Genomic DNA, 25,170 nt, shown 5'->3' with positions numbered 1-25,170 from the left:
TGTTGCCATAGAGTGTTCGCTGAGTTTTCTCAGAACACAAAAGATTTGTTTTAATTTTATTTACTTTTACTGCTTGGATTTGCAAAAACATGGCCGCTGTGTTACAAATTGACGGTAAGGTTCGAACCCTGCCACGGCTAGTGGGTCAATAACTTTAAAGGAGCAGGCTTCTTCGCTTTCTCTCTCCCTCTTTCTCCCTCTACCTGGTCGAAGAAAATGAAGGAGGGTTAACGTCAGGGCTATTACTGCTTGTAGCCTAGCCATTGGCCTATTCAAGAGTGGATTGCAAGTGGCTCTGAGTCAAAAGCCCAGGGATGGGGAGGGCAGATTTTTGACTTATCAGACAGTTGTTGAGTTGGACTGTTTCCCATGATTGTGATAGATAACTGCTGCTGAGGAAGGGAATAAGTAGTTTGCAAAGGTGGATGCTTGGGAAGGGACTTTGAGGCTGCTGTGATCTGTGGTATATATGTTTTGGTGAATCCACTCGGATTTACTTGTTTGGTTTTGTTTCGTTTTTACTCTTAAGTTAAAAGATCTTAAAGATTTTTTATACTAGTTACACCCTTGCGCATACCCGTTGATTCCGATAAATTGTGATTTTCGCTCTAAGGTGGCGTTGTCGTTGTCGCTGAACTTTAACTCGGAGACGAGACAAATCTCGCTCAAAAGCAACTTATTGAATATTAAAGTGACAAATAAAGAATGCTGGGAAAACCATCTTTATTTCCGTAGCAGCAGCTGGGCGACACGAAACAAACAGAAAAGGAACTAAACGAATTAATCAACTAACAAACAAATAGACAGAACCAAGGGAGTCAACTGCTTTTATTCAAGTAAACCTTAGCCCTTCTTTTTTTTTTACAAAACGATTTGACAAAATATCAATATTTTAATGAAAAAAGGAAAAAATAGAACACCGCAAACACGCTTCGTCCTCACGCTGGTACAAAAAGGTGCAAAACATGGGCTTGGTAATCAGTCACCCAATCTTCGAATCAAATTTATGTAGCACTGTTACTGACAGATAATTGATATCGCAGGGAGATTTCCAGGTTTTTTTTTTTTTTCGAAAAATAACGCTTTGTTTTACGATGAAACCTTGACATCGTATACCATTCCTGTTTACTACAAAATTTTCACTTCTCAGTGAAAACTAAACCATTAAGCGTACGGTGCGAATAAACAAGAGAGGGTTCAGCTCGAGTTACTGACTATTCACAGCTGGTTTGTGAATACCAGGTGAACATTTGTAGTTGTCTATGTCCTTTACTGAATAGCAATTTCCAGGTGCCATGTTACATAGTAATTGTTTGGTATGGTGTAACGTTTAGTCTCAGCCCAAAGGATGTCTTTTTTTCTACCCTAGAAAAATATTGTGTCCAAACTTTGAATGTGGTACACGCAACGCAAATAATGACGAGAAGAATAAAGTAATAATCTAAAATATATTTTTTCAGAACTTTCTTAGATCTCCTTCAGCCTTTCAGGTCTTTCCTAGATATCTACCAAGTTCCCTTGCGGCCTGTCTCCTACATTAATACTCTTATATCTTTGACCAAGCCATCATATCAAATATTTAAGGAGTGGGCTTAATATGTGAGCCAACGGAAAAGTTTTGGATGATTCAAAGTTTCTGAATAATACGTATACTTTCTCTGCAAAAGTTACGCAAATTAAACCAGAGCGCTGATTCAGCTGTACCAACAAGACTTATCAAGTGTTGAAGATTTGAGTGAGCAGCTGAAGGTCAGCAAACCGTAGTACGGGCCTCAACATGCGGTCTTTCTGCGGTGGTTTCACTTGGCGGCTGTCCATCAAACATATCCTCACCTAACGCTACCCGCTCGTCACCCAGATTGGGTCTAATCTCTTCCAGACTTCGTAGGTCCATCTCAGCATCGGGATCAATCTTTATGGCCAATCGCCGTAACAGTGCGTTTTGGACCTCTATCGCAGTCACCAACGCCTTGACGCGTTTTTTAGTTTTGTCGAGCTGCTTTTTTACTTCAGTATACTCAGAGTCCTTCAATTCTTCTTCGTTATCAGGAAGGCCGTGGGTGGTTTTTGTGGATCTCGCAATCGTATACCCAAGGAGAGCCGCAAACCTGAAATTAAAGTAATCGTATTTCTTAGAATGAGAAAAACAAGCGCCAAGCTTCGCAATTAACAATGTAACAAAATTTCCTCGGTCACTTGCTAGTAATTCGAATGGATGAACACAGTGCCAGCATAGAATTCTAAACTTGGAGGGGGAAAATCAAACAGGTGTCAGTGGGCATGTTACACACATACCACACGGCTTCAAGTGAGTTGAAATGATGTTGCCGTTGTTATGGGACTGTTCAATTTCTATGTCTCCCGAGGGTTAAATGTAACTGAATAAAGGCTGAAAGTTTCTAAAGAAACTGTGGTGCTACGTCGGTGGGGGTAACAAGGTAATCTGGTTATATCAACTAAGTTTAAATTGTCAATTGGCCACCGTAACGAATAGAAAAGCTGACGTTTCGAGCGTTAGCCCTTCGTCAGTAACTGCTTTACCTTTTCAAGCGACTGGGTCGATTGGGCCTCAAAGTCACAACTGGATGATAAAGTCGCCGCGTAACAAATCTTGGGTAGCTTTGCTCAATCTCCGCTACAAACTCGACCTGCATGGCCAACCTCTTTAGAGTAGCACTCTGTTGAATGGTATCGATATCTCCCACAGCAAGGCCAACCTGAATAAGAGCATAAACATATATTGCAAACGCCCACAAAGGTTGATCTCGAACATTGACTTTTAGCAGCAATAAGCAAAGCAGAGGTGGATTATTCCCTTCTTGGCTGAGAGGGTAAAACTGAACATTGTCAATTTGTTTTTAATTTTTTAAAGTTCTCTAGGGTAGAGGTTATGAGAGAGATTTAATTTATGATTTTTAAGAATTATATGGATGTCTCAAAGTACTTTGCACTACGCACCACCGATCGATGGGTTGTTTTAAAGGGTCGAATAGTGACACAGAGTTTAGCTCTTTTTTGATTGTAGTGATTCAATGGGTATCGAAACATTACATTCTGTCAACTAAAATTTCTTTCGAATTGTAGTTTAAGAGCTTACAATTTTGCGGGTCTTCCTCTAGCAATTTATTGATTCCACAAAGCGCTCAATCATTTAACTGCTTTCGTTTTAATTTTATTTAGAAATTGTCATGATTGCAAAATTGATAAGGAAAATGGAAAGAACAAAATGATAAGAATGACTTACCAACAGGTTCATCAAAACGATGCCCACTAGAAGCAGGAATAAAGAAAGGAATACAAAGGAAGTTTCAGGGAAAGGATTCTTTCGTGCTCCGGACGTAGTATTTTTCCCAATAGTCTCAACAAAGGTGTCATCGAATTCAAGCTCTCCGATCATCATCACTATTGTCTTCATAAACGCGATACTGGGCTTTTGAAAAGAATCCTGCGGTAAAAAGATGAAAATAATAATACATTACTAAATATATGTAAGAAAGATGTATTATGAAAAAGGTGTAAAATTAAATCTTTTGATAACTAGATAAATTGCCGGGGTAGTGAAAGCTTGGAATAAAAAGTGACTGTAAACTTGATAGATGACTTAGTGACTGATGAACGATTGAGAGGAGGGAAGAGAATAAAAAGTGAACAAAAGTGCAAACGAACGTTTGAATTAACAAATGAATAAAATGAATCAGTCAATTAATCAATTAATCAACTAATCAGTTGTTAGACAAGAGAGTGAACGAGTGCGTAAGGGGATGCGTGAATGTCTGAGTGAGGTATAGTTAAACCAACTCCCAAACAATCGGATTCAAAGCCAGAGTCAGTTATAACTCCTCGTCCTACAGGCTCTTAATTTTGCCTGTTTGTTTCTTTGTTTTTTTGGCTTTTTTGATTGGTTGTAGTGATTTCTCCGGACTTAGCTTCATATCATTCAATCAAAATGTCATTAGTTTGTGTCGCATTATCTTACCAGCTCTTTGAAGAGGATATAGAAAACGATTGTAAACCCAAAGAGGAAGATAAGAAAGACCAGTAGGACCTTAACAACCGTCTTTGTGACCTCCACAAACATGGTGACATAAATTCCAAACAAACGAAACCGACGGAGAAACAAAACCAAGTTTGCGTAACAGAGGAATATTGAGGTGACGCCGACTTGCCAAATTAGGTAAGGATCTGTTATTTTGGCGAACCAGTCATCAATGGTTTTATCGGGCAAGACATATGGCAACAAGAAAGCGAAAGTTGTCCCGTACAGTGCCCATTCCAGTAGATTGCTTAAATCCGTAAAGTACCTTAGTCTCTGTATTAGAATTTGTAAAATCTCTTTTACAAGATGGATAATTGCGATTCCAAAAACTATATATGAGAATCCTTTGCTGAAATCCGTCACCGTGTCATAAATATTCGACGCTGGTTCACATTCTTCAACAACTTCATCAAATTCCTCATCTTCAAATACATAGCAAATTTCCACATTTGGGAAAAACGTCTGCTTTTCCCTGACATTGATGATGAAAGCTGAATAGAGACCAACAAAGATCAAGTATGAAAAAAAGTTTAAGTAGTATATGAATCGACCAAACTTCGACCACTTTTGATTCAACAGTGCTTGTGTTAGTGGGTGGAGAAGCAATTTCTTTTGTTCATGTTTCACCATGGTGCTGGGTCCGAAGAAACGTCTCCCGTGCACAAAAGCAGGATCGTCCGGACCTGGGTCAAGGAGGTGAAAGTCATAGGTAACAGTGAACTGAGGATCGTTTGTGCTTGTCATTTCCGATCGCTTGATACATCTGTCCATCAGCAGTTCTGCACTGTCTGGGAAGTGTTCTATTAGCAGCCTCATGGGTGTATGCCCTTGCATGTCCTTATGCTCCATAATTTCTTGCCATCTGTTGAAGTCACAAATTTATGCAAATCTAGTCAATCTTTCTTTAGCTTCACTTGTAAATTGATTAAATTGCATATGATATACTTCTCAGTTTTCAGAAGGGAAAACTTCGCAATGTAGAAGTGAAATGACGAGTGGTTGTCCATTTGTAGTAAAGCACTATTTGTATCGTTATCAATTATCGAAACAGTTGGTATCGATGCTTAAAAACCTGCTTGTAGGGTCTCAGTGACTGCTTTCGCTCTACGTCAATAGTTTGAGACATGTCATTATCAATGAGGTCAGACTCCTTCATTGGTACTCTCTAAGTTTCCCACAAAAAAGAATTCGATACGGCTTAGCATACCTTAAGCCCCGTTCAAACGCTTATGATAGTTGGTGTTAGTTCCAACTATCACGCGCGTTTGAACACGAACTATCGTGGACTATCATCGACTATCATCAACCATCATGTAGTTTGGACATCACGGTTCAGTCGACATGATAGTGGATGATGGTTTTTTGCCGTTTTAATGAGCGGATGATGATGAATGATAGTTTTTCGGTCGGCAGATTTGCCAACAACGGGCCTAAACTGAAATGGCAACTGGCAAAATGGCTAAAGCAGCGGTCAAAATTTCGCAGAATGTCTCGTAGTTCATTCTAATCATCTCTTGTTAGGCTTCAGTATCTTCAACTTGCTACTTCTTGTCTAAAATTTCAAATGCCAACGAAATTGCTGACCTCAGCGGGTGCCATATTTGTTTATAATTATGCGATCTCATTGAGTGACCTCAGCGGGCGCCATATTTGTTTATAATTATGCGATCTCATTGAGTGACCTCAGCGGGTGCCATATTTGTTTTCAATTGCGCGATCTCATCGAGTGCAGTGATTTTATGAAGTATCATCAACTATCATGAACCGTAAAAACATGACAGTCAATGATAGTGAATGAAAGTCGAAACTATCATCGACTACTATGACCGTTTGAACGGGGCTTTACACTTGAGTCATTCTCAAAGGGTTACAAGTAGCGTAGAGGAATAGTTCATGATTGTAAGCGCAAATGAAAAGCGAAGCATACCTTGAGTTTTTTACCATAGCCATTGCTACATCGCTGTTCCCTGTTCGGACTGCAGCCTCTAGACACGTGAGCCCCTGGATGTTGCGAACAGTTAAACTTGCACTATTTTCCATCAGCAAGTTTACAATGCTGACGTGACCTTGTTTACAAGCAATATGCAATGCAGTGTCGCCCTCACTGTTGACGTCATCCGCAGATGCTTGCATATCGAGCAATTCTTGACATGATTTTGCCCAGCCCAGCTTTGACGCCAACATTAATGGTGTCCAGGAGCTGCTGTCTTTGGTGCTTACGTCCGCTCCAAGTTTTAGTAAAGTGTAACAAACTTTTCTGCATTAAAGTAAAACAGAGGCTATTTGTCAAATGCAAATGAAAGAGATAGCAGTGAGTTACGAGGTGAAATGGGTCAGTAAAAATCTAACGCCTTGAACTTTTTTTTGTTGTGGTTGTTTTGTCTCCATGAAACAGGAAAGAGTCCAAGAACAATGTAGATAAATTTACGTATGATGCACGATCCTCGCAGTAGATAGCGCTATTTAAGCAATAGCGAAAATCAGACCTGAAAAAAATCAGGCCTGTACGGGACTCGAACCACTGACCTCTGCGATACCAGTGCAGCGCTCTACCAATTGAGCTAACAAGCCAACTGAGAGCAGGCCGTTAAGTTGATTCGTAATGAACCCGTGAAAGTGATAAATGAGATAGAATAAATATATGAAAATCATATATTTTGAACTGCGGTATTTGATACGTATGATGCACGATCCTCGCAGTAGATAGCGCTATTTAAGCGCTATTTAAGCTTAAATAGCGCTATCTACTGCGAGGATCGTGCATCATACGTATCAAATACCGCAGTTCAAAATATATGATTTTCATATCTTTATTCTATCTCGTAGATAAATTTGTTTAACAGCTTGGAATTACAAAAACGTTATGGATAACTTTGATGAACTGTTTGGAAGGACAGATTCCATGATCGATATTGCATTCAAAAAGGTGAGAATTCCACTTAAACTATTGTACTCTAATTCTGGCCACATCGACTCCCAACAGTCGGGTATTTTTTTCACCTGTGACCACTCATAACTGCATAATGAAGTGGGGTTCTTCCTTGTTCATCCCGGTCATTTAGTCCAGAGGCTACTCGACGAGCCAGTGCTTCCACCTGTTCATACATTCCATACTGAGCAGCAAGGTGGAGGGGAGTTTGCTGCGTTTCGTCGTGGAAAGTGAATCGTGTGTGTTTCGCCAAAAGTGCATCCATTATCTGTTTTAAAGAAAAGTGAGTACAATTTAGTCGCAGTTTGAAGACTTAAGATTTGCTCCTAGGTGTCTCACAAACATAGTTGGGCCTAGTATGTTTGAGGGACACGCGGGAGTACTAAAATTAGCTTCTTGCAGACTTTCATGATGGGTATTTTTTTACTTTCGCCTCTCAAAAAGTAGCCCATGATTTGTATTTAAAGAATAACTGGATAACAATTGGTGTACATACCCTAACGTCCTTAACCATGGCTGCATAATGCAGTGGAACTCTCTCGTTGACATCTGGTCTGTAAAGATTGAATAGAACAGACTTTTCCTCTAGGAGCATTTGAAGTGTCTCCAAATTTCCGTTCTCAACTGCCAGGTGAAGGCAGTTCTTCATGAAGATGTCGAATGCTTTCACGTCAGCTCCCCTTTGGAGAAGCAGTCGAGCACATCTTGTCTGGCCAGCAGCCACGGCATCTAGGAAAGGCGTGCTGCTTTGTGCATCACGTGCGTCAATAGCTACTCCGTGATCGAGTAGAAAGGAAATGATGTCATCACGGTTGAACACACCTGCCCTAAATAGTATTGGACAAAAATCTTTGTCCTATTAAAAGGAATTTTGCATTGACTGATCACGTAACCTTGTCAGTTGCGTAATAAGGACATATATGTCAGTAACGGGCATGAAATCGAAACTAGAAATGGAAATGGTAGAATATACAGTCTCCTAAAACCATAAAACCCTTAAACTTAAATTACGCCGTTTTGTTTGCATTAGTTCGTCTCAAAATACGCAGTCTTGCAAATTGCGTTATGTGCTCTCAATTTCCTTAATTTATTTCAAATCAGGGCCAGTTTTTATGATTTACAAGATCATGCGATCAAGTAAAGAGAAAACATAATTGCAAATGACGCTTCTATCAAAATGGCCAGGATTCACCAGCGTCACAACCAAGAAGAGGTGAGCGAAAGGCAGACTCAGTGGACGTAACATTATGATTCTAATAAAATTGCAGTTCACCTCCAATGGTTACTGCTTATGATAATCATCAAAATGACAATTTTATGTAAAACACGGTCAAAGATAAACATTTCATGACATACGTCATAGACTCAGTTGAAAAGAAATCATCTATTTACCTGTGAAGAACAGTTTTGGTGTCAGCATTTTTAACATTTACATCAGCTCCTTTCCGTACCAAAAGTTTTACCATCTGCAAGTTTCCTTTCACCGTTGCCACGTACAAAGACGTTTCATTATTCGATTTGAGCGCGTTAATGTCCGCGCCATTCTGCAGACACACCTCCCCTGTTTTGAGATCATTTGTTCCAGCTGCTAGATGTAGGACTGTGCTATTATTTATGTCCCGCTCCTCGACAAGCTCAGTGATATTCTGTCTTCTCTCAGTGGCTGAAATAAATACGATTAGTATGGAATGACTCGCATATCGTTGACTGCCATCTATTTTTTCAATCTCATTTTGGCATTTAAAATCTCTTTCGGTCTGCGACTACATCGCGGCAGTAAAAAATTTTGAGTTGATTCTGGGATGAGAATACAGCTTTGTGATAAAAAAAAAAATAGGATGGTTCATCCCAATCAACGGCAAAAATAAGGGCTTCAAGACTTTTTTTGTGCACTGACCCTTTTAATGAGACACTAAACTGAGTTAATTTTTTTTTTGTGTGAGTGTTTTTCTTTACAAATTGCTGTAAATTGGAATTGAGTGAACGATCCTGATATGCTTATTTTAATTTCTTGACTTAAACTTTTGTTTGTCTTCTACATGGCATTTCGAGACACTGGAAAATTAAACAAGTGAATTGAATGTGTCTCGATTTAAGTGTGCCATACCTTTCTATGTATCAACATCGCAAAGCGCTTGTTTTTTCAACTCACCAGTCCGCAAGATGAGAGAAGCTACTGAGGAGTTGCCGTTGTACACTGCAGTGTGAAGAGGAGTCATTAGCTCCGTCGATTTAGCCCGTATATCTGCCCCCTCTTCAAGAAGCATCTTTGAAATAGCCATGTTTCCACTGAGACAGGCAAAGTGTAATGGAGTCATGTGAGAGGAGTCCTTCGAATTGACGTCAACTTTGGCATGACGTAACAAAAGCTTTGCCACCTGATCATTCCCTCGGCGCGCTGCAAAGTGTAACGCCGTGCTACCATTGAATGATGCTAAAGTGGGCTTGGCACCTCTTTCAATCAATAACTGAACGGTTGCTAGGCAATTAAATCTATGCAAGAGAGATTAAATTTTTGTGGACAGGGTCATCTATTAGTAGCCCAGCAAAAGGATCTCTCATCATAACATACGCAGAGTCTAAGCACGTGGGAGAAAAACATTTATATATCTTTTACCAGAGGTTACAGCGGCCGCCGTGGGGACCTAAGCTATCGCTAGACGCAGAACCGAATTGTTTATAAATTTCAACTGAACCCCAATATATAGCAACTCGGTTGCCCGCTGTGAACAAATAGACCAAACAAGTTGTACAGTTGTCAACACCGTCATAGTCACGCCCAGAGGACAAATTCATTTAAAACTTTCAAGTGCTGAAATACCATAATTAGTTCAATAGCCTCCAAGGATAGCAGCCCACAAACGAAGATGTGGCAACTGTCTCGCCTGAAGGGTCGAAGTGTAGCATTGCACTTAAAAATTGAAATCGTCATGAAATCTTCCAGTTTTAGTTTAAACGACCACGAAGTGTTCCTTAACTAAACAAATGTGCAAACAGATGTGTAGGCAATGTTTAAAATACATTTGCCGCCCTGAAGGTAAATGGAATGATTTTCTTCTTTGAACCTCTTTGCTCCAGTGCTTCGCTTTGTTTAACTGTCGCAATGTTTTTCTTAACGCAAGAATTAATGTTATTAAGTATTATCCTTCTTAAATGCAATCGATGACGGTTCGGCGGATAATATATACCTAAAAACTTTACACAGTGTCGAAAATCTGTCAACAGTACCTCAAATGGAAATTAATTTGTTTCCATAAATTTCGTGTCTCCTTATTGTTTCGTTCGTGTATTACAAATGTGAGCTTTCTTGAATAAAGGATATATATTGGGAATGGAGTAATATGCTCAGTGCATTTTAGTGTTTAACTTGCAGGCTTTCGATGCTGATAAGAGTCGCAAAGTCATATCTCTTTTTTTCTGGAATGCGTGATGTCATTTCAAATGAAAAAAAAACAGCAGTGCTTCTTTTCTCAGATGACAGAAATGAATAGTTCTTCCTTAAGTACTAAACAGTTCGCAAGACAAATGAAATTATTCATCAAATACACCCGTGAATGACAAGGAAACTTACCTTGCAGCGATATGAAGCGGTGTAAGGTTATCTTCTTTGGTTCGAACATCGATGCAAGCGCGGTGCTCCAGCAAGGATTTAGCGACGTGAACTCGATCGTAACGGGCTGCGTGGTGGAGCATGGCAAGTCCAGACTGATCTAACTTGTCGATAGTTTTGGCATTTCCCTTCTTACTGAGTTGTTCATTGACAACATCTACTATACCATCACGCACAGCTTCGAACATACCGGTGGCTCGAGAAATAATGGGCTTTCCAAGTTCGCTCATTTCCAAATTTAGTCTCTCTTTGCTTACAAAAGGAGCTTTCTTTCGATCTTCGCCAGCGTTAGTGTTACCATTGGTTTCGTCTTCCTTTGGTGAAAGTAGGTAGCTACTTCGGAGGTTATTTTTGAACGACATATTTCTCAGCCACCGCGGTGTCGCCAGGTTTTTCAGTGATCAGCAGCAACCAAGCGTAAGAATTGATATTGATTTCTCTGGCCTCGAGTTAGCGAAAGTTAATATAGTCAGTTTGCTGTGATTTCAAACTATTTTGCATTGTTATCGTGATTAACATAAGAAAGTTCAATTCAATTAGTGGTTTACCCACTGTGCCGCCTTGAAAAGACTGTTGTTTTCATACTCGACCTTAGGTCCCACAAGGATTAGATCATCAAGAGGATGATGTATCACGCCGTTCAAACGCTTTTAAACTGAGATGTTTTCAGTTTGGATCAGATCACGCTTTCCTGAGTTACATATTTCAGTAAGATTTTGTACAGATTTTGGACAAATTGTCGCTTTTTTCACTAATTCATGAATACATCTTTTTTTTTTCATTTTCGTTACAATCCCTGATCAATATTAACTTGTTGATAGTTCTGCCCTATGAAGAACGAGTACATTTACTTATTCATTCTTCGTCAAAGCTTTTGATAAATGCGTTACACTTATGGGACAATGGCTTGACCTTGCTCAAGCAAAGTACAGTAGAATGAGACAGGACAAGGGTTTCCACTTGGGCCATTTTGGGTGAATGTTTCGCTTCGTTGAAAAAAGGCAGGTAACTCAAACTTTGATGGTACTTCATTATCCTCAATGAACTTTTCCCTATGATTGTGTATGTGTGGAAGCAATATAAGGGGCTAGCGCTCAATGCAGTTAACCGTTAGTCATTAAGCGGAAAAAATTTTTACTGTTATTCGTAAAAAAGTTAACTGTAAAATATTTATTTCTGTCAACTGGAACTCTTTACGGTGGTCGATCTACATTATCCACTCAGTTAATAAAACCAAAATTACCTTGATATACTCCCCCCACGACGTAGTACAGTACATATGCGCTATTAACCAAGCGTGAGGTCAAGATGGCTGAATATTGGCCGGGTTCTTTTTTTTGCATTTCTACGGACCGAGATGAAGTTGAGGTTCATAGAAATGCGAAAAAAGAACGAGGTTAATATCCAACCATCTTGACCGAACAAGCTTGGTTTATAAAGGATTTATTATATTGCAAAAAGATTTCACTTTATTAAGAGTTAAGAATGACTTGTTTCCTTCGAGAGCCGAGAAAGAAAGCCAACCGTGTTTGTAGCACAACAAACTCACAAGAGTCGTTTCTGTTTTCTTTGTTTTTACTATCTTCTGCCGCTTTTTGCGTCTCCGTCGCCGAGATTGTTCAAAAGTTACAAACGTAGTTCTTATTCTAGTTTTTTTCATGCGCGGGATCAATGCGGGCAATCCCGTGCGGGCAAGAGAGGCCCATCTTGCCCGCTCGGGTAGCCAATCAGAACACAGGATTCACTTCATCTTGCCCACGGGCACTGCGTGCGATGTAAGAAATTTCTTTAGAAACTTACCCCCTTAATTTTCTGTAGCGTTGTGTTTTCTAAATTTTACCTCCCTGGTAGAGTTCAACCTTGTTTGGGGATAAGGGGGCACTTCCAAATTGAATTAAGACTTTTAATATTCAATGACTTTGTTAACCCTAAAGTCCCAAGATCCAATTAGCATTTTTCTCTTTTGACTTACAGACAGTTCCTTGTAAATTAGCCAGGGAAATTTGTTGTCATATCGCGATAACACTTTGTAACTGATAAGCTTGTCCGTTCTCATAACCTGTTTGTAAAGTGACATTTTGGAATCACAAGAAGAAGTTACTTGTAGATCACTTATGGGGTTTTAATGGTTCAGGGTTAAGGAACTTAACTCTACTGAGCGTAAGCCAGAGAACTGTTAGCTAATTTAAATATATGTGTCACTGGATGTTACATCCCTGGTCTAACAACGTTAATATCGTTGTTTTTCAACTGTTCACTTGTTCTGAACCGAGTTCAAAACACCAAAACGTTTCACCTGATTCATGAGAACAGGGTTAAGGTGATTCATACCAGCTAACACGAAAAAGTGTTTTTATTATTAAACAACGCTTCGTAGAGTACAAATAACGCCCAAGACGAGTACAAATATCACGTGGTGTTTGTACTCCAGAGAACCGGTTAAAAAGGTTTTCTCGCATCGCGCAAGCGACGAATTAGACTGCAGTTAAAAAAAAAAAAAAATGGCGGGCTGACAATTTAAATCCTTTTTCTGACGAAGAAGAGTCGGAATGGTTGGTGAATATTAATCGAAGTTTATTAAATAAATCGAACGAAGAAAAGCAGATGGACGACAACGAAATTTCATCATGTATTGAGGAAAATAGAAAAAGCAACACGAAAACGCGCCAATTCCGTTCGGCTTCGCATACTTTTGTCACGCACTCCCTGTAAATAAATATCCGCGAAATTCGCCCGCACTGAAATATAATGAATAACATATTAGACGTCTTAGTGTATCGTATCGCTGAATATTTTTGCTCGTTATTTGTATTTCGACTCGCCCTAAGGGCTCATCAAAATACGGCCGGCTCAACTCGTAAAAATCCTCAGCGACACTACTAAACAAAACGTCCAATAAGATATAGACATATTCATAAAAAAAAAATATAGTTAGAAGAACTATCGAAGTCCATGGACAGTTTACTACTGGACCTAGGCGTTTGTGTAAACAAGTGGCCCAAACGATTTCATCGATGTTTTCTATGAGACCATTTATATGCAGTGGATATCTACCGCAAAGCATGGGTAACAACTATAGACGAAATGCATTAAAAAATAAATAACAAAATATCCAAGTTACTACACATTTAAAGACGTAAGGGCGGAAATTCGTTCCTTTGATGAACGGGAACGAGGCTTCCTCGATTGCATTCTCCTTTTAAAAATTCCTGTTTAACACTTGTTGTTTTCATCAAACGTAAAGGGAAAAAAGTGAGTGTCATGCTATCAAATAGTCCACACAATATCGCTTCTAGCGGATTGCTCCAGTAAATAAAACAGCTGATACGCTCTGGCGATACATTTAGCAAACAACTTTGACATGAGAAAAGTTTTCCATAAAAAAAAGGAATTACACTTACAGCTTTTTCTGGTCATATCAAAAATGTTCACGGGCGAGGGTTACTGTTAGTAAAGGTACCATCTAAATTTAATCCGTTCGTTTCTAGCACCTTGTTAGGTGATCATTTGATCCTACTGACTGCCTCCAAAGAGTACCTTGAACCAAGCGGGAATCACAAGCCACCCTCGAAGAGAGAAGTTGCAGCTTTCTCTTCTCTAGTGAATTCCACGCTCGTATCATCCGTCGGTACTTCGCTCTCTGTTCCTCCTTCATGGGGCGCACGATGTTTACCATCTGGACCATCAACACCATGCATGCGACCCCTACCCCTGGTCTCCTCGTTCCCACCCAGCAGCTCAAAGCTGGGATCTATTCTGTGTGCTAGACTTCTGAGCAAGTTGTTTTGTGCTTCTAGCATTTCCATCATCGTCTTGATCCTTTTCTTGTTCTTTGTCATCTCTTCTTGTAGCACGGCCAGTTCATTTGTCTTGCTGTCTTCATCAGCTACTGGCTCTGGAGTGGCTTCATCAAACCATGCGTATAACCAATCTATCACTCTGTGGAGTATCGCAGACAAATGAGGTTAGCTTATCGTCATTCTGATCATAACTTATAATGAAATAAGTTTCATTTGACCGGCGGATGAAATTTAAGTTAAGGAAAGAAGCCCGCCAGAGCAATTGCTGGAAAGAAGCCTGAAAAAAACATTCAGGCATCGACGGGATTCGCACCCGTATCCCCCCAAATAAAAATTGGGTGCTACTATAACCCGAGCTAGGAGCTACACGTTCTAAGCTGTTATCTTCATTATCATCTTGTAGGCAAGCCACAAGCTTCACCCTGCGAGACTGCATCGCAGTAAGTTAAGTGGTACCCTACAAACACACCAGCCCTAAAGCCCACGATGCAATAGCTTATTCTGGTTCGAAGAACATGAGAAGATTTAGAGTACAGTTGAACCTGCATTGAGCGACACCTTATCAAGCAAATTTTTCCCCTTAAGTACTGCAATTTTCACCTCTATTAAGCGGTCAACTCTATTAGACGTTTGTGGTCACCTTAGCCTATTTGTATAGTTCTACCACCTGTATTTAACGAAACCACTCAAATATAACTCAGAATAATGTTTCAAGTCAAATTCATTCCATCTTTATCTCCCGGAATCAATGTTAGTACAATAATAATACAACCACTACTCAACCCCTTGCACCTCGCCACATTTCCCAGCAGCTTACTGGAACCCTCGTTCAGTTTGAATTACCTGGCGAAGTCTTCTTCGTCACTATATGAACTTTATAATACCAGACTGTTTCATTAATTAGAAAGTTTTCCTCCCATACCTGTTGCGTCTAGAGTATTTGTTTGGTTTTTCGACGTAAACCTCTTGATATACTCTGTTTATGATGAAAGAAGGATAGGCTTCCTCTATTTCGATTTGATATTCAATCTGCATTGCCAATCTTCTCACTGTTGCAAACTTTTTCATTTGATCGATATCCCCAACTGCCAAACCGACCTGCAGTAAAAGAAATATCTTAGAATCCCGCGCTTCAGCCAGCTTGCTGGCTTTTACGTAAAACACAACTGAAACCTTTTTTTTTCTTCCTTGTGACTGGCCAATGTGATTACCTTACTTTCCGTTTGACACCCAATCAAAATCAGCTCTAGAGCTGTAGTCAGGGCCACAACCATACAAACGACAAAGAACATCGAGTTTACAGATATTGGTAAGGTTGCAGATTGAAAAGACATTTCATTGTGTACGTAATTGAATAAATTTATTATTCAAATTTTCTTACCAAGAGATTCATGAGTGCAACGGCCAGTAGAAACAAACATAAGAAGATGAAGAAGAACCCAACTTGTGGGAATGGATTAAGTGGACGGGTTTTTTTTTCACTCTTGTATTCGCCGATTGAATCAATAAAGATTGCGCCAAAGTCCAGCTCCCCAATCATCATAACCATTACACGCAGAATGGAGTGTTGCAGGGTGTGAAATCCAGCCTACAATAAAATGTGATACTTGCTTACTGTTTATGATTTATTCCTATTACTCGAATTTTCGAGGTTTCCTTTTTCATTTTTTGAAGCAGCAGATATTGATTGTATTCTACAGTAACAACGATCTAAAACTGTCTTCCTTTGTCTTCGTAACTCAATTTCATATTGTGATATCTCACTATTCTTGAGTGCTTTTTCAGCAATGGTTATCAACCACTCGCACGCTTCTGTTGCATAGCTTTCGAAAAATACGTTAGCAATCTGCTAAAGAAGATAAAAACATGATGTACCTTACCTGCTCCTTGAAGAGGATGTGAAACACCAAGGCAAACGCCAAGAGGAGAAACACAAATACCAGCAACACCTGGAAAACTGTCTTAGTCACTTCAATGTACATTGAGATGTAAGTGCCAAATAAACGATACCTCCTGAGAAAGAGCATCATGTTCATGTAGCACACAAAGATTGCGAAAATTCCTGTTATCCAGAGTATGCGTGGATCAGACAAGCCTCCAAACCAGTCATCGAGGTCATCTGCTCTGGTAAGATAGGGGACCATGAACATTGCAGCACAGAAATATAGGACCCAGTCAAGGTAATTGGATGTGTCTTTAAAGTAGTTCCAACGTTGAACATAGATCTGGAAAAATTCTTTCATTATATGAAATAAGGATAACATCATGATTATGACTGGTGCAGCTTGTGTAAAAGGCGTTTTCGTAGGATAAATGTCAGAGGGCTTAGGCTTGTAGTCGTCTTCATCATTTCCCATCGTGTTAACACTTCGCCTTGGCCTTGCTTTTTTATTATCCGATGGTCTGAAATGCTGACCCTCCCTTTGAATAACTATGAATGCGGTGATGAGTATCATCAGTAGGAGGTATGTGAGAAAATCTGAGATGAACACATATCTTCCCAACGTACTCCATTTCCTTTGGTTGAGCTTCAGCGTGAGTGGATGAAGAAGGAGCCTCTGCCGCTTGTGCTTGATCATGGCTTCAAGTGCTGCGAATCTGGATCTTCTAGAGCGATCTTTATGGTTTGGGCCTGGATCCAAGTACTTAAAGTTATAGGTGACAGCGTAGTCTGGATCGGAAGCGTTGAGACGTTGAGAGTGATGCACGCATTGATTAAGCAACACTTCCGCTGCTTCTGGAAAATTCTCAACAAGGAGTGACATGGCATTTTGGCCTGTTGATGTTTTGTAGTTCTCCAATTCTGACCACCTTAAAGAGATAAACAAACCAACAATCAAATGGAAGAGTTAAGCGCCAAGCATCGAAGAATCATTGATAAAAATGACTCCCAACATCTTCATTTTGGAAGCAAATTAAGATACATAGATCTTTTTAAAAGTTTTGTTGTGTAGTATCGCTAAGTATTTTGACTCGTTGTTTCTATTTTGACTCGCCCTATGGGCTCGTCAAATACGGCACAACTCGTAAAAATACTCAGCGATACTAAACAACAAAACGTCTACTAAGAGATTTATTATCCAGCACGCCAAATTGTTATTTCTGTGCGGGCGAATGTCTAACCGGTTCTCTGGAGTACAAATACCGGGATATATTTGTACTCGTTTTGGGCGTTATTTGTACTCTACGAATCACAGTTGGATAATGATTAAGAAATATTTGGGTAATAAAATAATAATAATAATCTTTATTTAGCAATAATTTCCATAAAATCCTCTACAATACAAAATATTAACAACGTAAAAAACGATCCAAAATAACTCACTTTTGGGAATAATAGTAGTAATAATAAAAAATCTTGAAATAAATGGCATTTAATAAGGCAAGATATCTTAAAGTTTCTATTAGCATTATCTTTTGACTTCACGCTGGGAAAAAAAAACTAACCGTTTGTGCTTCACAAATATCATGGAGGCATCGCTGGATCCCGCTTTAGCTGCCGTTTCCAAACATGCATGATTTCTATCATTTAACAGGACTACGCTTGCACCACGATTTAGAAGAAGTTCTACGATAGCTCCACGCCCCTGCCCACATGCCATGTGTAATGCAGAGTCACCATCGTTGTCTTGAAGGTCAGCTGAAGCTTTGTAGTCAAGCAAAAGCTCAACACATTTAGCGTGGTTTCCCTTCACCGACAACATCAGCGGAGTTTGGGAAATGTTGTCTCTACTGTTTATCTCAGCTCCCATACTTAAAAGTACTAGACAAGCTTTCCTGTGAAGAAGGAAATCAATTTTTTCTCAATGAGCAAACGATAGAAAACATTTCTTCGGTGGTTACATCTACAAAGACCCTAAAAGATTTGGAATACTGAGTGAAATTTCACCTCAAGCGAATTCAGTATTTGACTAAACAACATGTCAGACTGCACCCTTGAATTATGCGTAAATATAGGTAGGTGACAGAAGAGAAAAAGTGGCTTTAGTGCTTGATAATCTAAACGCATTCATCCTCAACAATCCTTGGTCATCTTTTAATCAGTTTCTGGCGTTTTTGTTGAGCACGGAAAATATCTACTGGGTCTCTAAGTTTCTATCCATATATAGGCAGTTTTCCATGTCTTAGTTGAAATGATCCCAACTAACGTAACCCACAACTTTTTTGTAAAGAACTATAATTAAAGGAGGCGACGGAAGGTGGCTATAATATAAAATTAGGGAATCGGGAATTGCTAATTACAGCCATTCCACTAGCATGCGATCTTCTAAATAGGAATTCACCTGATATAAATTGCTAGTCGAGATAGGACGTCATTGGAAATGAATTTTCTCATTTCGATAGTTAGAGACAGGTAAGTTCACTTCGATCATCTGGCCGATGGTATAAAAGTTTTCATTGAACGAAATATTTTTCAGAGAATTTGATTTCGAAGGTCGCCTAAGATTGAATTTGATGTAAAATCAATTTATTGTTTTGTTACCGCTGTCCTTTCCTGGCTGCACAATGAAGGGGGGTTCGCCCAAGGTCGTCTCGATCGTTAACACCACACATCCGCCTCGCTAACATGTCAACATGTTTGGATGAAGATGATTCTGCAGCGAGATGGAGAGGGGTTCTATAATTCACATCTCTGTAGGACATTTGCTTCTGTTTGGATAACAGCACCTCTAGAATCTGTACGGGAGAAACATTATCTAGAAGTTATTTCACTGGGCTTTATACCATAAGGTGACACATAAAACGATAATATTAAAGGAATGAAAAGGAATGGGGCTCAACAAGGTTTCGAATCTCTGATCCTCCAATTTTATTATCAGTGCGCTACAGGGAACTCTAAGATGAGCTATGCCAAATTATTGGTTCACGCGTGACAAACGTCCTGCAGACTGCTACAGTCAGCAACGTCGTGAACGAGGAGTTGTTAAAAAGAAAAGAGAATGTAAATTTTGAGCTTGGTGGGGATCCAGTTTGTATCGAAAGTTTTTACTTCGGCCGAGGTGACTATTTCGATCTATACCTGAAGCAAAGACATCAACCGCGCATTTCATGGTTAAAGGAAAAAAACTACTTCGCGACCATCTATGGATTGTCTACATTTAAGACCTTTATACCTTTATGTCTTTTGTAAGGGCGGCACTGTGTAAAGGGACCCTATCCCACAGATCTGCTTTGGACAAATTGTTGGTACCCTCGCGAGTCTCTAAAAGCATGGCAAGCATTTTGAGCTTTTCATTCTCTACCGCGAGGTGAACACAGGTCTTCATAAGCAAGTCAGTTGCAGAGATGTCAGCTCCATGTTGAAGGAGAGCCCTGGCTGCTTCAACGTGACCAGCGGCAACCGCATTCAGGAATGGCGAACGGCCTTCGCCATCTCGTGCATTCAACTTGGCATCTTTGTCCATAAGAAGTTCAATGAATTTCGTTTGGTTGAACATGGCTGCCCTGCAGAACAATAACAAAGTCGTCATGAGTTGGTCATCAATGAAACTTAGGCAGACAACGAACTCAAGTTATCGAGCTTGATGCCCTACGACTGTCTGCCTGACGACCCGTCCGACTAACGAGGACAAGATGTTGGCAACGTAACCGATGGCCGCCTTTGAAACGCGTCTACTTACCATGATTCCCACTGAATGACCGTTTCGGTAGCACCACTACAGCCTTATCCACATAGTGCTTCCCACTGATTAGCGGCTCACTGAGAACGAGGTTGTATTGTCCTGGATACCACTATCGTTCTCAGGGAGTCTTAAATTTTGATAACTGAGTTAACTTCTTTATTCCAGAAACAAATATTCACATCATATATTTTTTACTCTAAAACAGCTGCACTCGTGGAACCAACTTAGTAGGCTTGAGGAAAATCTTGCCCTAACAAAATCCACCGTACCATGTGGACTAGCTAGTAATTATCAAGGACGTACCTGTGAAGAGGCGTTTTGGAGTCTCCGTCTTTTACGTCAACAGAAGCCCCTCGAGATAACAACAACTCAGCCACCTCTAGGTTCCCTCGGGTAGCAGCCAAATGCAGTGCACTAGTTTCGTCAGATTTCTTCGAGTTGGCGTTAGCGCCATTTTCAAGACAAAGTTCAGCGGTCTTCACGTCATTATTCCACGCCGCCAAATGTAGAACTGTGTTATTCTGAAGATCTTCGTTTTCCACCATTTCCTTTGTGTTGGTGCAAAGGTCGCTGTCTGAGGCTGGAAAAAAAAAAATCCACTCTGATCGTGATCATCATCACCATAAATATTATAATTATTTTTGTCAACCGTTTCAAAAAATGAAAACAATAATTACTTAACAACAAACATATGAAACATATGTGTGAACTGCGGTTATGAGACGTATATGAGCACGATCCTTCGCAGTAAAGCACTATTTGAGCAATAGTGAAAATCAGACCTGAAAAAAATTTTAGGCCTGTACGGGATTCGAACCACTGACCTCTGCGATACTAGTGCAGCGCTCTACCAATTGAGCTAACAAGCCAACTGGGAGCAGGCCATCAAATTAATTCGATATAAACCCGTAGATGATAAATCAAACAACAACAAACATATGAAACATATGTGTGAACTGCGGTTATGAGACGTATAATCCTTCGCAGTAAAGCACTATTTGAGCAATAGTGAAAATCAGACCTGAAAAAAATTTCAGGCCTGTACAGGCTCAATTGGTAGAGCGCTGCACTAGTATCGCAGAGGTCAGTGGTTCGAATCCCGTACAGGCCTAAATTTTTTTCAGGTCTGATTTTCACTATTGCTCAAATAGTGCTTTACTGCGAAGGATCGTGCTCATATACGAATAATTACTTAATAAGATACTTAAAAGATTAGAATAGTTAAAGACACATATCCTCACCTCGCCTAAATACAAGTCTTGCGATCTGTGAATGCCCATGAACAATGGCATTGTGGAGGGGCGTCGACTTGTCCGCCGAAATTGCCTTAATGTCAGCTCCGTAATTCATGAGAATTTGAGAAACTTTGCTGTGTCCTTCGCTGCAAGCTAAGTGCAAAGCAGTTTTTCCTGAGCTATCTTTTTCGTCAATCTTTACTGAAGGATGCTCCAGAAGAGCTTTGACGATCTCTTCGTTTCCTCGGCGCGCTGCAAAGTGCAGTGGGGTGCTACCTTTGTTACCTTTAATAGAGGGGTCTGCTCCTCGTTGCAAAAGTACGTTAATAGTGGAGAGACCATTGAACCTATGGGATGAGTGTAATAACAATGAAAGTATATGTTATTTGTAGATATCTGTTATCTGGATTTTTCACAATCAGCTGGGATTTGATAATACTCCAAAATCTTAGAGCTGTGACACATGTAAATAGCCGGATGACAATACTCAAAGTCAACTGTACTGTAAAAGGTAAAGAAAGCATTCCTAGTTGTTTCTTATGACAGAAAAAATTGCGTTTGGATGGGATTTAACTTTGTTATAATCGTTTGCTCGAGGTGAAAAGAAGCAAAGAGGTGAGAAAAACATCGCAAGCTGAGTAGAATGGGCAAGCATAGCGACAATTTACATGGAATGTAAGTATCGAACTTGAAAACCAAACGACTAGATTACTGAATACAGGGAAAAACTAAGATTCAACTCCTTTGGTTGGAAAATTATTCAGGTAAAGACAATCGAAATAAAAAGGGAGAAAAACGATAGACATATCTCAAAAGTACGACGGATATTTTAGTTCGGAAATACGCATGGTATTAAATGAATATCCATAGTTTCCGGCTGGTCCAAACAAAAATCTTTGAATCCAATATCCAGCTAATTTACATAATCCATCAAAATTCAGTTGAGCGACGAGAAATGTTATAAAAGTATGCTATACAGTATTTCTATCTACGCATTCCTTTAACAAGGGGAAACTCTTGTCACAAAATCCTATCAGAGCTCAACGGAAAGATAAATTAAACAAATACTTGTAATACTGTACTGACCCTGAGATAAATCATATAAAGATGGCGTGATTCACGAAGCAGATAGAAAAATAATATAAAGCGGAAAGCTCGATGCGACGTTTAGAGCAAAATAGAACAGTTTGTTTGTCGAGGAAAAACCACTCCCGTCCTAAAACTTCAAAATAAACGATACGATCTTGTATGCTGACCAGATTACATCGGAGAAAAACGAGGATTGATTTATTTCGTAATCGAATACAAGTGCAGCGAAGTAAATACATCGAAGGTCAAATTCAAAGCACGTACTTTTAACTGTTGCATATTTTATTTCAATTTGAACACACCTGGCGGCTAAGTGTAGAGGTGTCCACTTGTACTGACTGGTACCAATGTTAATATCTGCTCCATAATCTAACAGAGTGTGGACTATTCTGTTTAAATTGTATCGAGCTGCCACATGAATGAGAGCGAAGCCATGGCGGTCTTTCTTGTCGATCTCGTAGGCGTCTTGCAAGTTACCGAGCTCCTCTAAGACCAGTGCCGCTTCATCTTCACGAATCGCCTCAAAAATCTTCAGAGCACGAGGCGACACAGAGGTTACCCCAGTGTCGCTGACTTCCATAGCACCGTCATCGTAAACAAAGGTCCTGTCTGGGTCTGCCACAAGGTGATAGTCGACGAGAGGAAGATCGTAATTACCATCAGGATGCGCCTCATCCTTTGAAGACTTGAAAGGATTACAAAACCTCTTACGGCGTCCCTTCTGCTCCCTTTGACTCTCGTTTTCGTCTGCAACTTTACCCTCTTCTCTCGATTTTCTCATCTTAGTCGATTCGTGACATCGACAGCAATGCCTGCTGAGGTAAAGAGCACGTTTGGGTTTATAATTAACAAATCACGTGTCAGGACCTTTGTATTTGCACTTTGATGATTACAAATCAGTCTACGTATGATGCACGATCCTCGCAGTAGAGAGCGCTATTTATGCAACAGCGAAAATCAGAACCTAACAAATCAGTCTTAAACAGTTATGCGCCAATAAAAAAAACGTTTTGCTTGAGAATCGTACGTGATATCATATCATAAGCATTTGAGTGTCAGGAAGTACGCAAAATGACCAGCTTGACTTCTTCAATCACCTCGTTTCATCGAACCACGCAGATTTACTATACGTGCTTTTAACAAACAATTAAGTTACAATGAATATATGAAGTTCATATATTTTGAACACAGGCAGCCCAAGCTCACTACTAGAAAAGCGGACGTGACTCTTACCGTGTTGCGCAACGTTTTATATTTATAAAGGTTTGTATGGGATGTTATCGGTTTGCCTTAAAAGAGAAAAAAATGTCTTGTTTTGAAATAAAATGGGCTTACCTTATTGCTTTGTTGTTTTCTTTGTTGATTCCGAGCGTCTCAGGCCATTTTGAAGCGTTTTCGGCGAGCTAGCGCTATGTTAGTGTTCAACTGCTGAACCGACACCAACATAGCGCTAACTCGCCGAAAACGCTTCAAAATGGCCTGAGACGCTCGGAATCAACAAAGAAAACAACAAAGCAATAAGGTAAGCCCATTTTATTGCAAAACAAGACATTTTTTTCTCTCTTTTAAGGCAAACCGACAATATCCCATACAAACCTTTATAAATATAAAAAGTTGCGCAACACGTTAAGAGTCACGTCCGCTTTTCTAGTAGTGAGCTTGGGCTGCCTGTGTTTTGAACTGCGGTATTAGATACGTATGATGCACGATCCTCGCAGTAGGGAGTGCTATTTATGCAATATATGAACTTCATATATTCATTGTATCTGATTTATCATCATGGGTTTATTACGAATCAACTTAACGGCCTGCTCCCTGTTGGCTTGTTAGCTCAATTGGTAGAGCGCTGCACTAGTATCGCAGAGGTCAGTAGTTCGAATCCCGTACAGGCCTAATTTTTTTCAGGTCTGATTTTCGCTATTGCATAAATAGCGCTCTCTACTGCGAGGATCGTGCATCATACGACGTATGTTCTGTCGCACTTTGTCGAATAATTGTCGCACTTTGGAATACCTGTCGCACTTGGTGACAATATTGTCGCACTTTGTAATAAACTTATTAGAGTGGAACCTTGATTTAAGTAAGTGCCAAGGGACAGGGGAAATTGGTTCGTTATATCGAGGTTTTGTGTCATTCATTTTACTGTAACTTTAGCCAGGCTGAAGCTGAAGTATCGTTCGTCATACCGAGGACTTCGTTATATGGAGGTTCGTTCAATCCAGGTTCCACTGTATAGAGGGTCGATCGAGTAGACCCAGGCAGGCATCACAGAGTGCTACAGAACGACGTATCGTCCTCAATCCAAATTGCTCAATAGCAACTGTTTTGCCCTTGACCCCGGAAGCCTACTCATCTGGGAATGACGTGGTTCAGTTGGCCAATCAAGCTGGAAACCAATAGCCGGGATTCTCTTAGTATTTTTTTTCTATAGCCTTGCAAGTTATTTAATTACTATGTACGACAGGGCAGATTAAACAGAACATGTTTCTTAGCAATTTTTAAACGTAATCATATTTTTTAAATTTACCTACTAATTTCGATTTCGATAATTTCGATGCACGTTTTCTGAAATTCTTTCAGTACGAACTAGTAGTTGCTTTCGCGACTTTTATATTTAGGTCGTTTTTGTTATCAAAGTTAGTTTGGGTTTTTATCATATGCAGTAAAAAGGTCTGTATGTCGTATACGATAAAAGCAACATGAGGCGCCAAAGCGTAGCCCAGTAACTAATAATAATAATAATAATAATAATAATAATAATAATGACCTCAAGATTTACGCAGCATCAGAAGCGAAGTTAGAGAGGATTATGAAGGGAGTAAGGAATGCCATGGAAAATGTTGGCTT

General features: G+C 39.8%; 2 protein-coding genes, 1 long non-coding RNA gene and 1 pseudogene across 5 annotated transcripts; 2 read left to right on the top strand and 2 right to left on the bottom strand.

The window, feature by feature from the left end:
• Positions 1 to 810: 810 nt before the first annotated feature.
• Positions 811 to 11,591, bottom strand: LOC111325889 (transient receptor potential cation channel subfamily A member 1-like). 2 transcript variants are annotated; one of them, XM_022929796.2, is made up of 10 exons: positions 10,537 to 11,591; positions 9,118 to 9,458; positions 8,358 to 8,628; positions 7,462 to 7,792; positions 7,037 to 7,233; positions 5,964 to 6,293; positions 3,977 to 4,898; positions 3,245 to 3,445; positions 2,542 to 2,717; positions 811 to 2,108 (listed from the first exon to the last, which is right to left on the bottom strand). In XM_022929796.2, exons 1-10 carry the CDS (start codon positions 10,935 to 10,937, stop codon positions 1,751 to 1,753), a joined length of 3,528 nt encoding a protein of 1,175 aa, XP_022785531.2. In that variant the 5' UTR covers positions 10,938 to 11,591; the 3' UTR covers positions 811 to 1,750. The 2 variants fall into 2 exon arrangements, with proteins under 2 accessions (XP_022785531.2, XP_088585495.1); XM_088729369.1 differs by having other exon boundaries at positions 9,118 to 9,363; positions 10,537 to 10,733.
• Positions 11,592 to 12,910: 1,319 nt separating this feature from the next.
• Positions 12,911 to 23,367, bottom strand: LOC148725929 (transient receptor potential cation channel subfamily A member 1-like). 2 transcript variants are annotated; one of them, XM_088729367.1, is made up of 11 exons: positions 23,351 to 23,367; positions 22,626 to 23,138; positions 21,241 to 21,581; positions 20,303 to 20,579; positions 19,490 to 19,820; positions 18,859 to 19,052; positions 17,823 to 18,152; positions 16,256 to 17,186; positions 15,757 to 15,963; positions 15,298 to 15,473; positions 12,911 to 14,514 (listed from the first exon to the last, which is right to left on the bottom strand). In XM_088729367.1, the coding sequence occupies exons 2-11, from the start codon at positions 23,102 to 23,104 to the stop codon at positions 14,130 to 14,132; spliced, it is 3,651 nt and encodes a 1,216-aa protein (XP_088585493.1). In that variant the 5' UTR covers positions 23,105 to 23,138; positions 23,351 to 23,367; the 3' UTR covers positions 12,911 to 14,129. The 2 variants fall into 2 exon arrangements, with proteins under 2 accessions (XP_088585493.1, XP_088585494.1); XM_088729368.1 differs by lacking the exons at positions 22,626 to 23,138; positions 23,351 to 23,367 and adding an exon at positions 22,321 to 22,501.
• Positions 23,368 to 23,759: 392 nt separating this feature from the next.
• LOC148725928 (uncharacterized) lies at positions 23,760 to 24,819 on the top strand. Its single transcript, XR_015990319.1, has 2 exons — positions 23,760 to 23,845; positions 24,478 to 24,819. It is a non-coding gene; the product is annotated as an uncharacterized LOC148725928 (long non-coding RNA).
• Positions 24,820 to 24,877: 58 nt separating this feature from the next.
• Positions 24,878 to 25,170, top strand: part of LOC148725927 (uncharacterized) — a 2,202-nt pseudogene continuing 1,909 nt past the window's right edge.

Source organism: Stylophora pistillata, chromosome 8, assembly GCF_964205215.1.
Source record: "Stylophora pistillata chromosome 8, jaStyPist1.2, whole genome shotgun sequence".
Lineage (NCBI taxonomy): Eukaryota > Metazoa > Cnidaria > Anthozoa > Scleractinia > Pocilloporidae > Stylophora > Stylophora pistillata.
The sequence above is the reverse complement of the archived record's forward strand: the minus strand, read 5'-3'. Positions and strand labels throughout refer to the sequence as shown.

What these genes read in the sequence shown, in the direction of transcription:
- LOC111325889 (XM_022929796.2), bottom strand. Translation starts at nt 10,937, where the DNA reads ATGTCGTTCAAAAATAACCTCCGAAGTAGCTACCTACTTTCACCAAAG. An exon ending in CCATGGTTAAGGACGTTAGG is followed by an intron (nt 7,234 to 7,461) that starts GTATGTACACCA and finishes TCTTTAAAACAG; the next exon opens with ATAATGGATGCACTTTTGGC. An exon ending in TCGTTTTGATGAACCTGTTG is followed by an intron (nt 2,718 to 3,244) that starts GTAAGTCATTCT and finishes GCTCTTATTCAG; the next exon opens with GTTGGCCTTGCTGTGGGAGA.
- LOC148725929 (XM_088729367.1), bottom strand. Translation starts at nt 23,104, where the DNA reads ATGAGAAAATCGAGAGAAGAGGGTAAAGTTGCAGACGAAAACGAGAGT. An exon ending in CCTCTACACTTAGCCGCCAG is followed by an intron (nt 21,582 to 22,625) that starts GTGTGTTCAAAT and finishes CTCATCCCATAG; the next exon opens with GTTCAATGGTCTCTCCACTA. An exon ending in CCCTTACAAAAGACATAAAG is followed by an intron (nt 19,053 to 19,489) that starts GTATAAAGGTCT and finishes TCTCCCGTACAG; the next exon opens with ATTCTAGAGGTGCTGTTATC.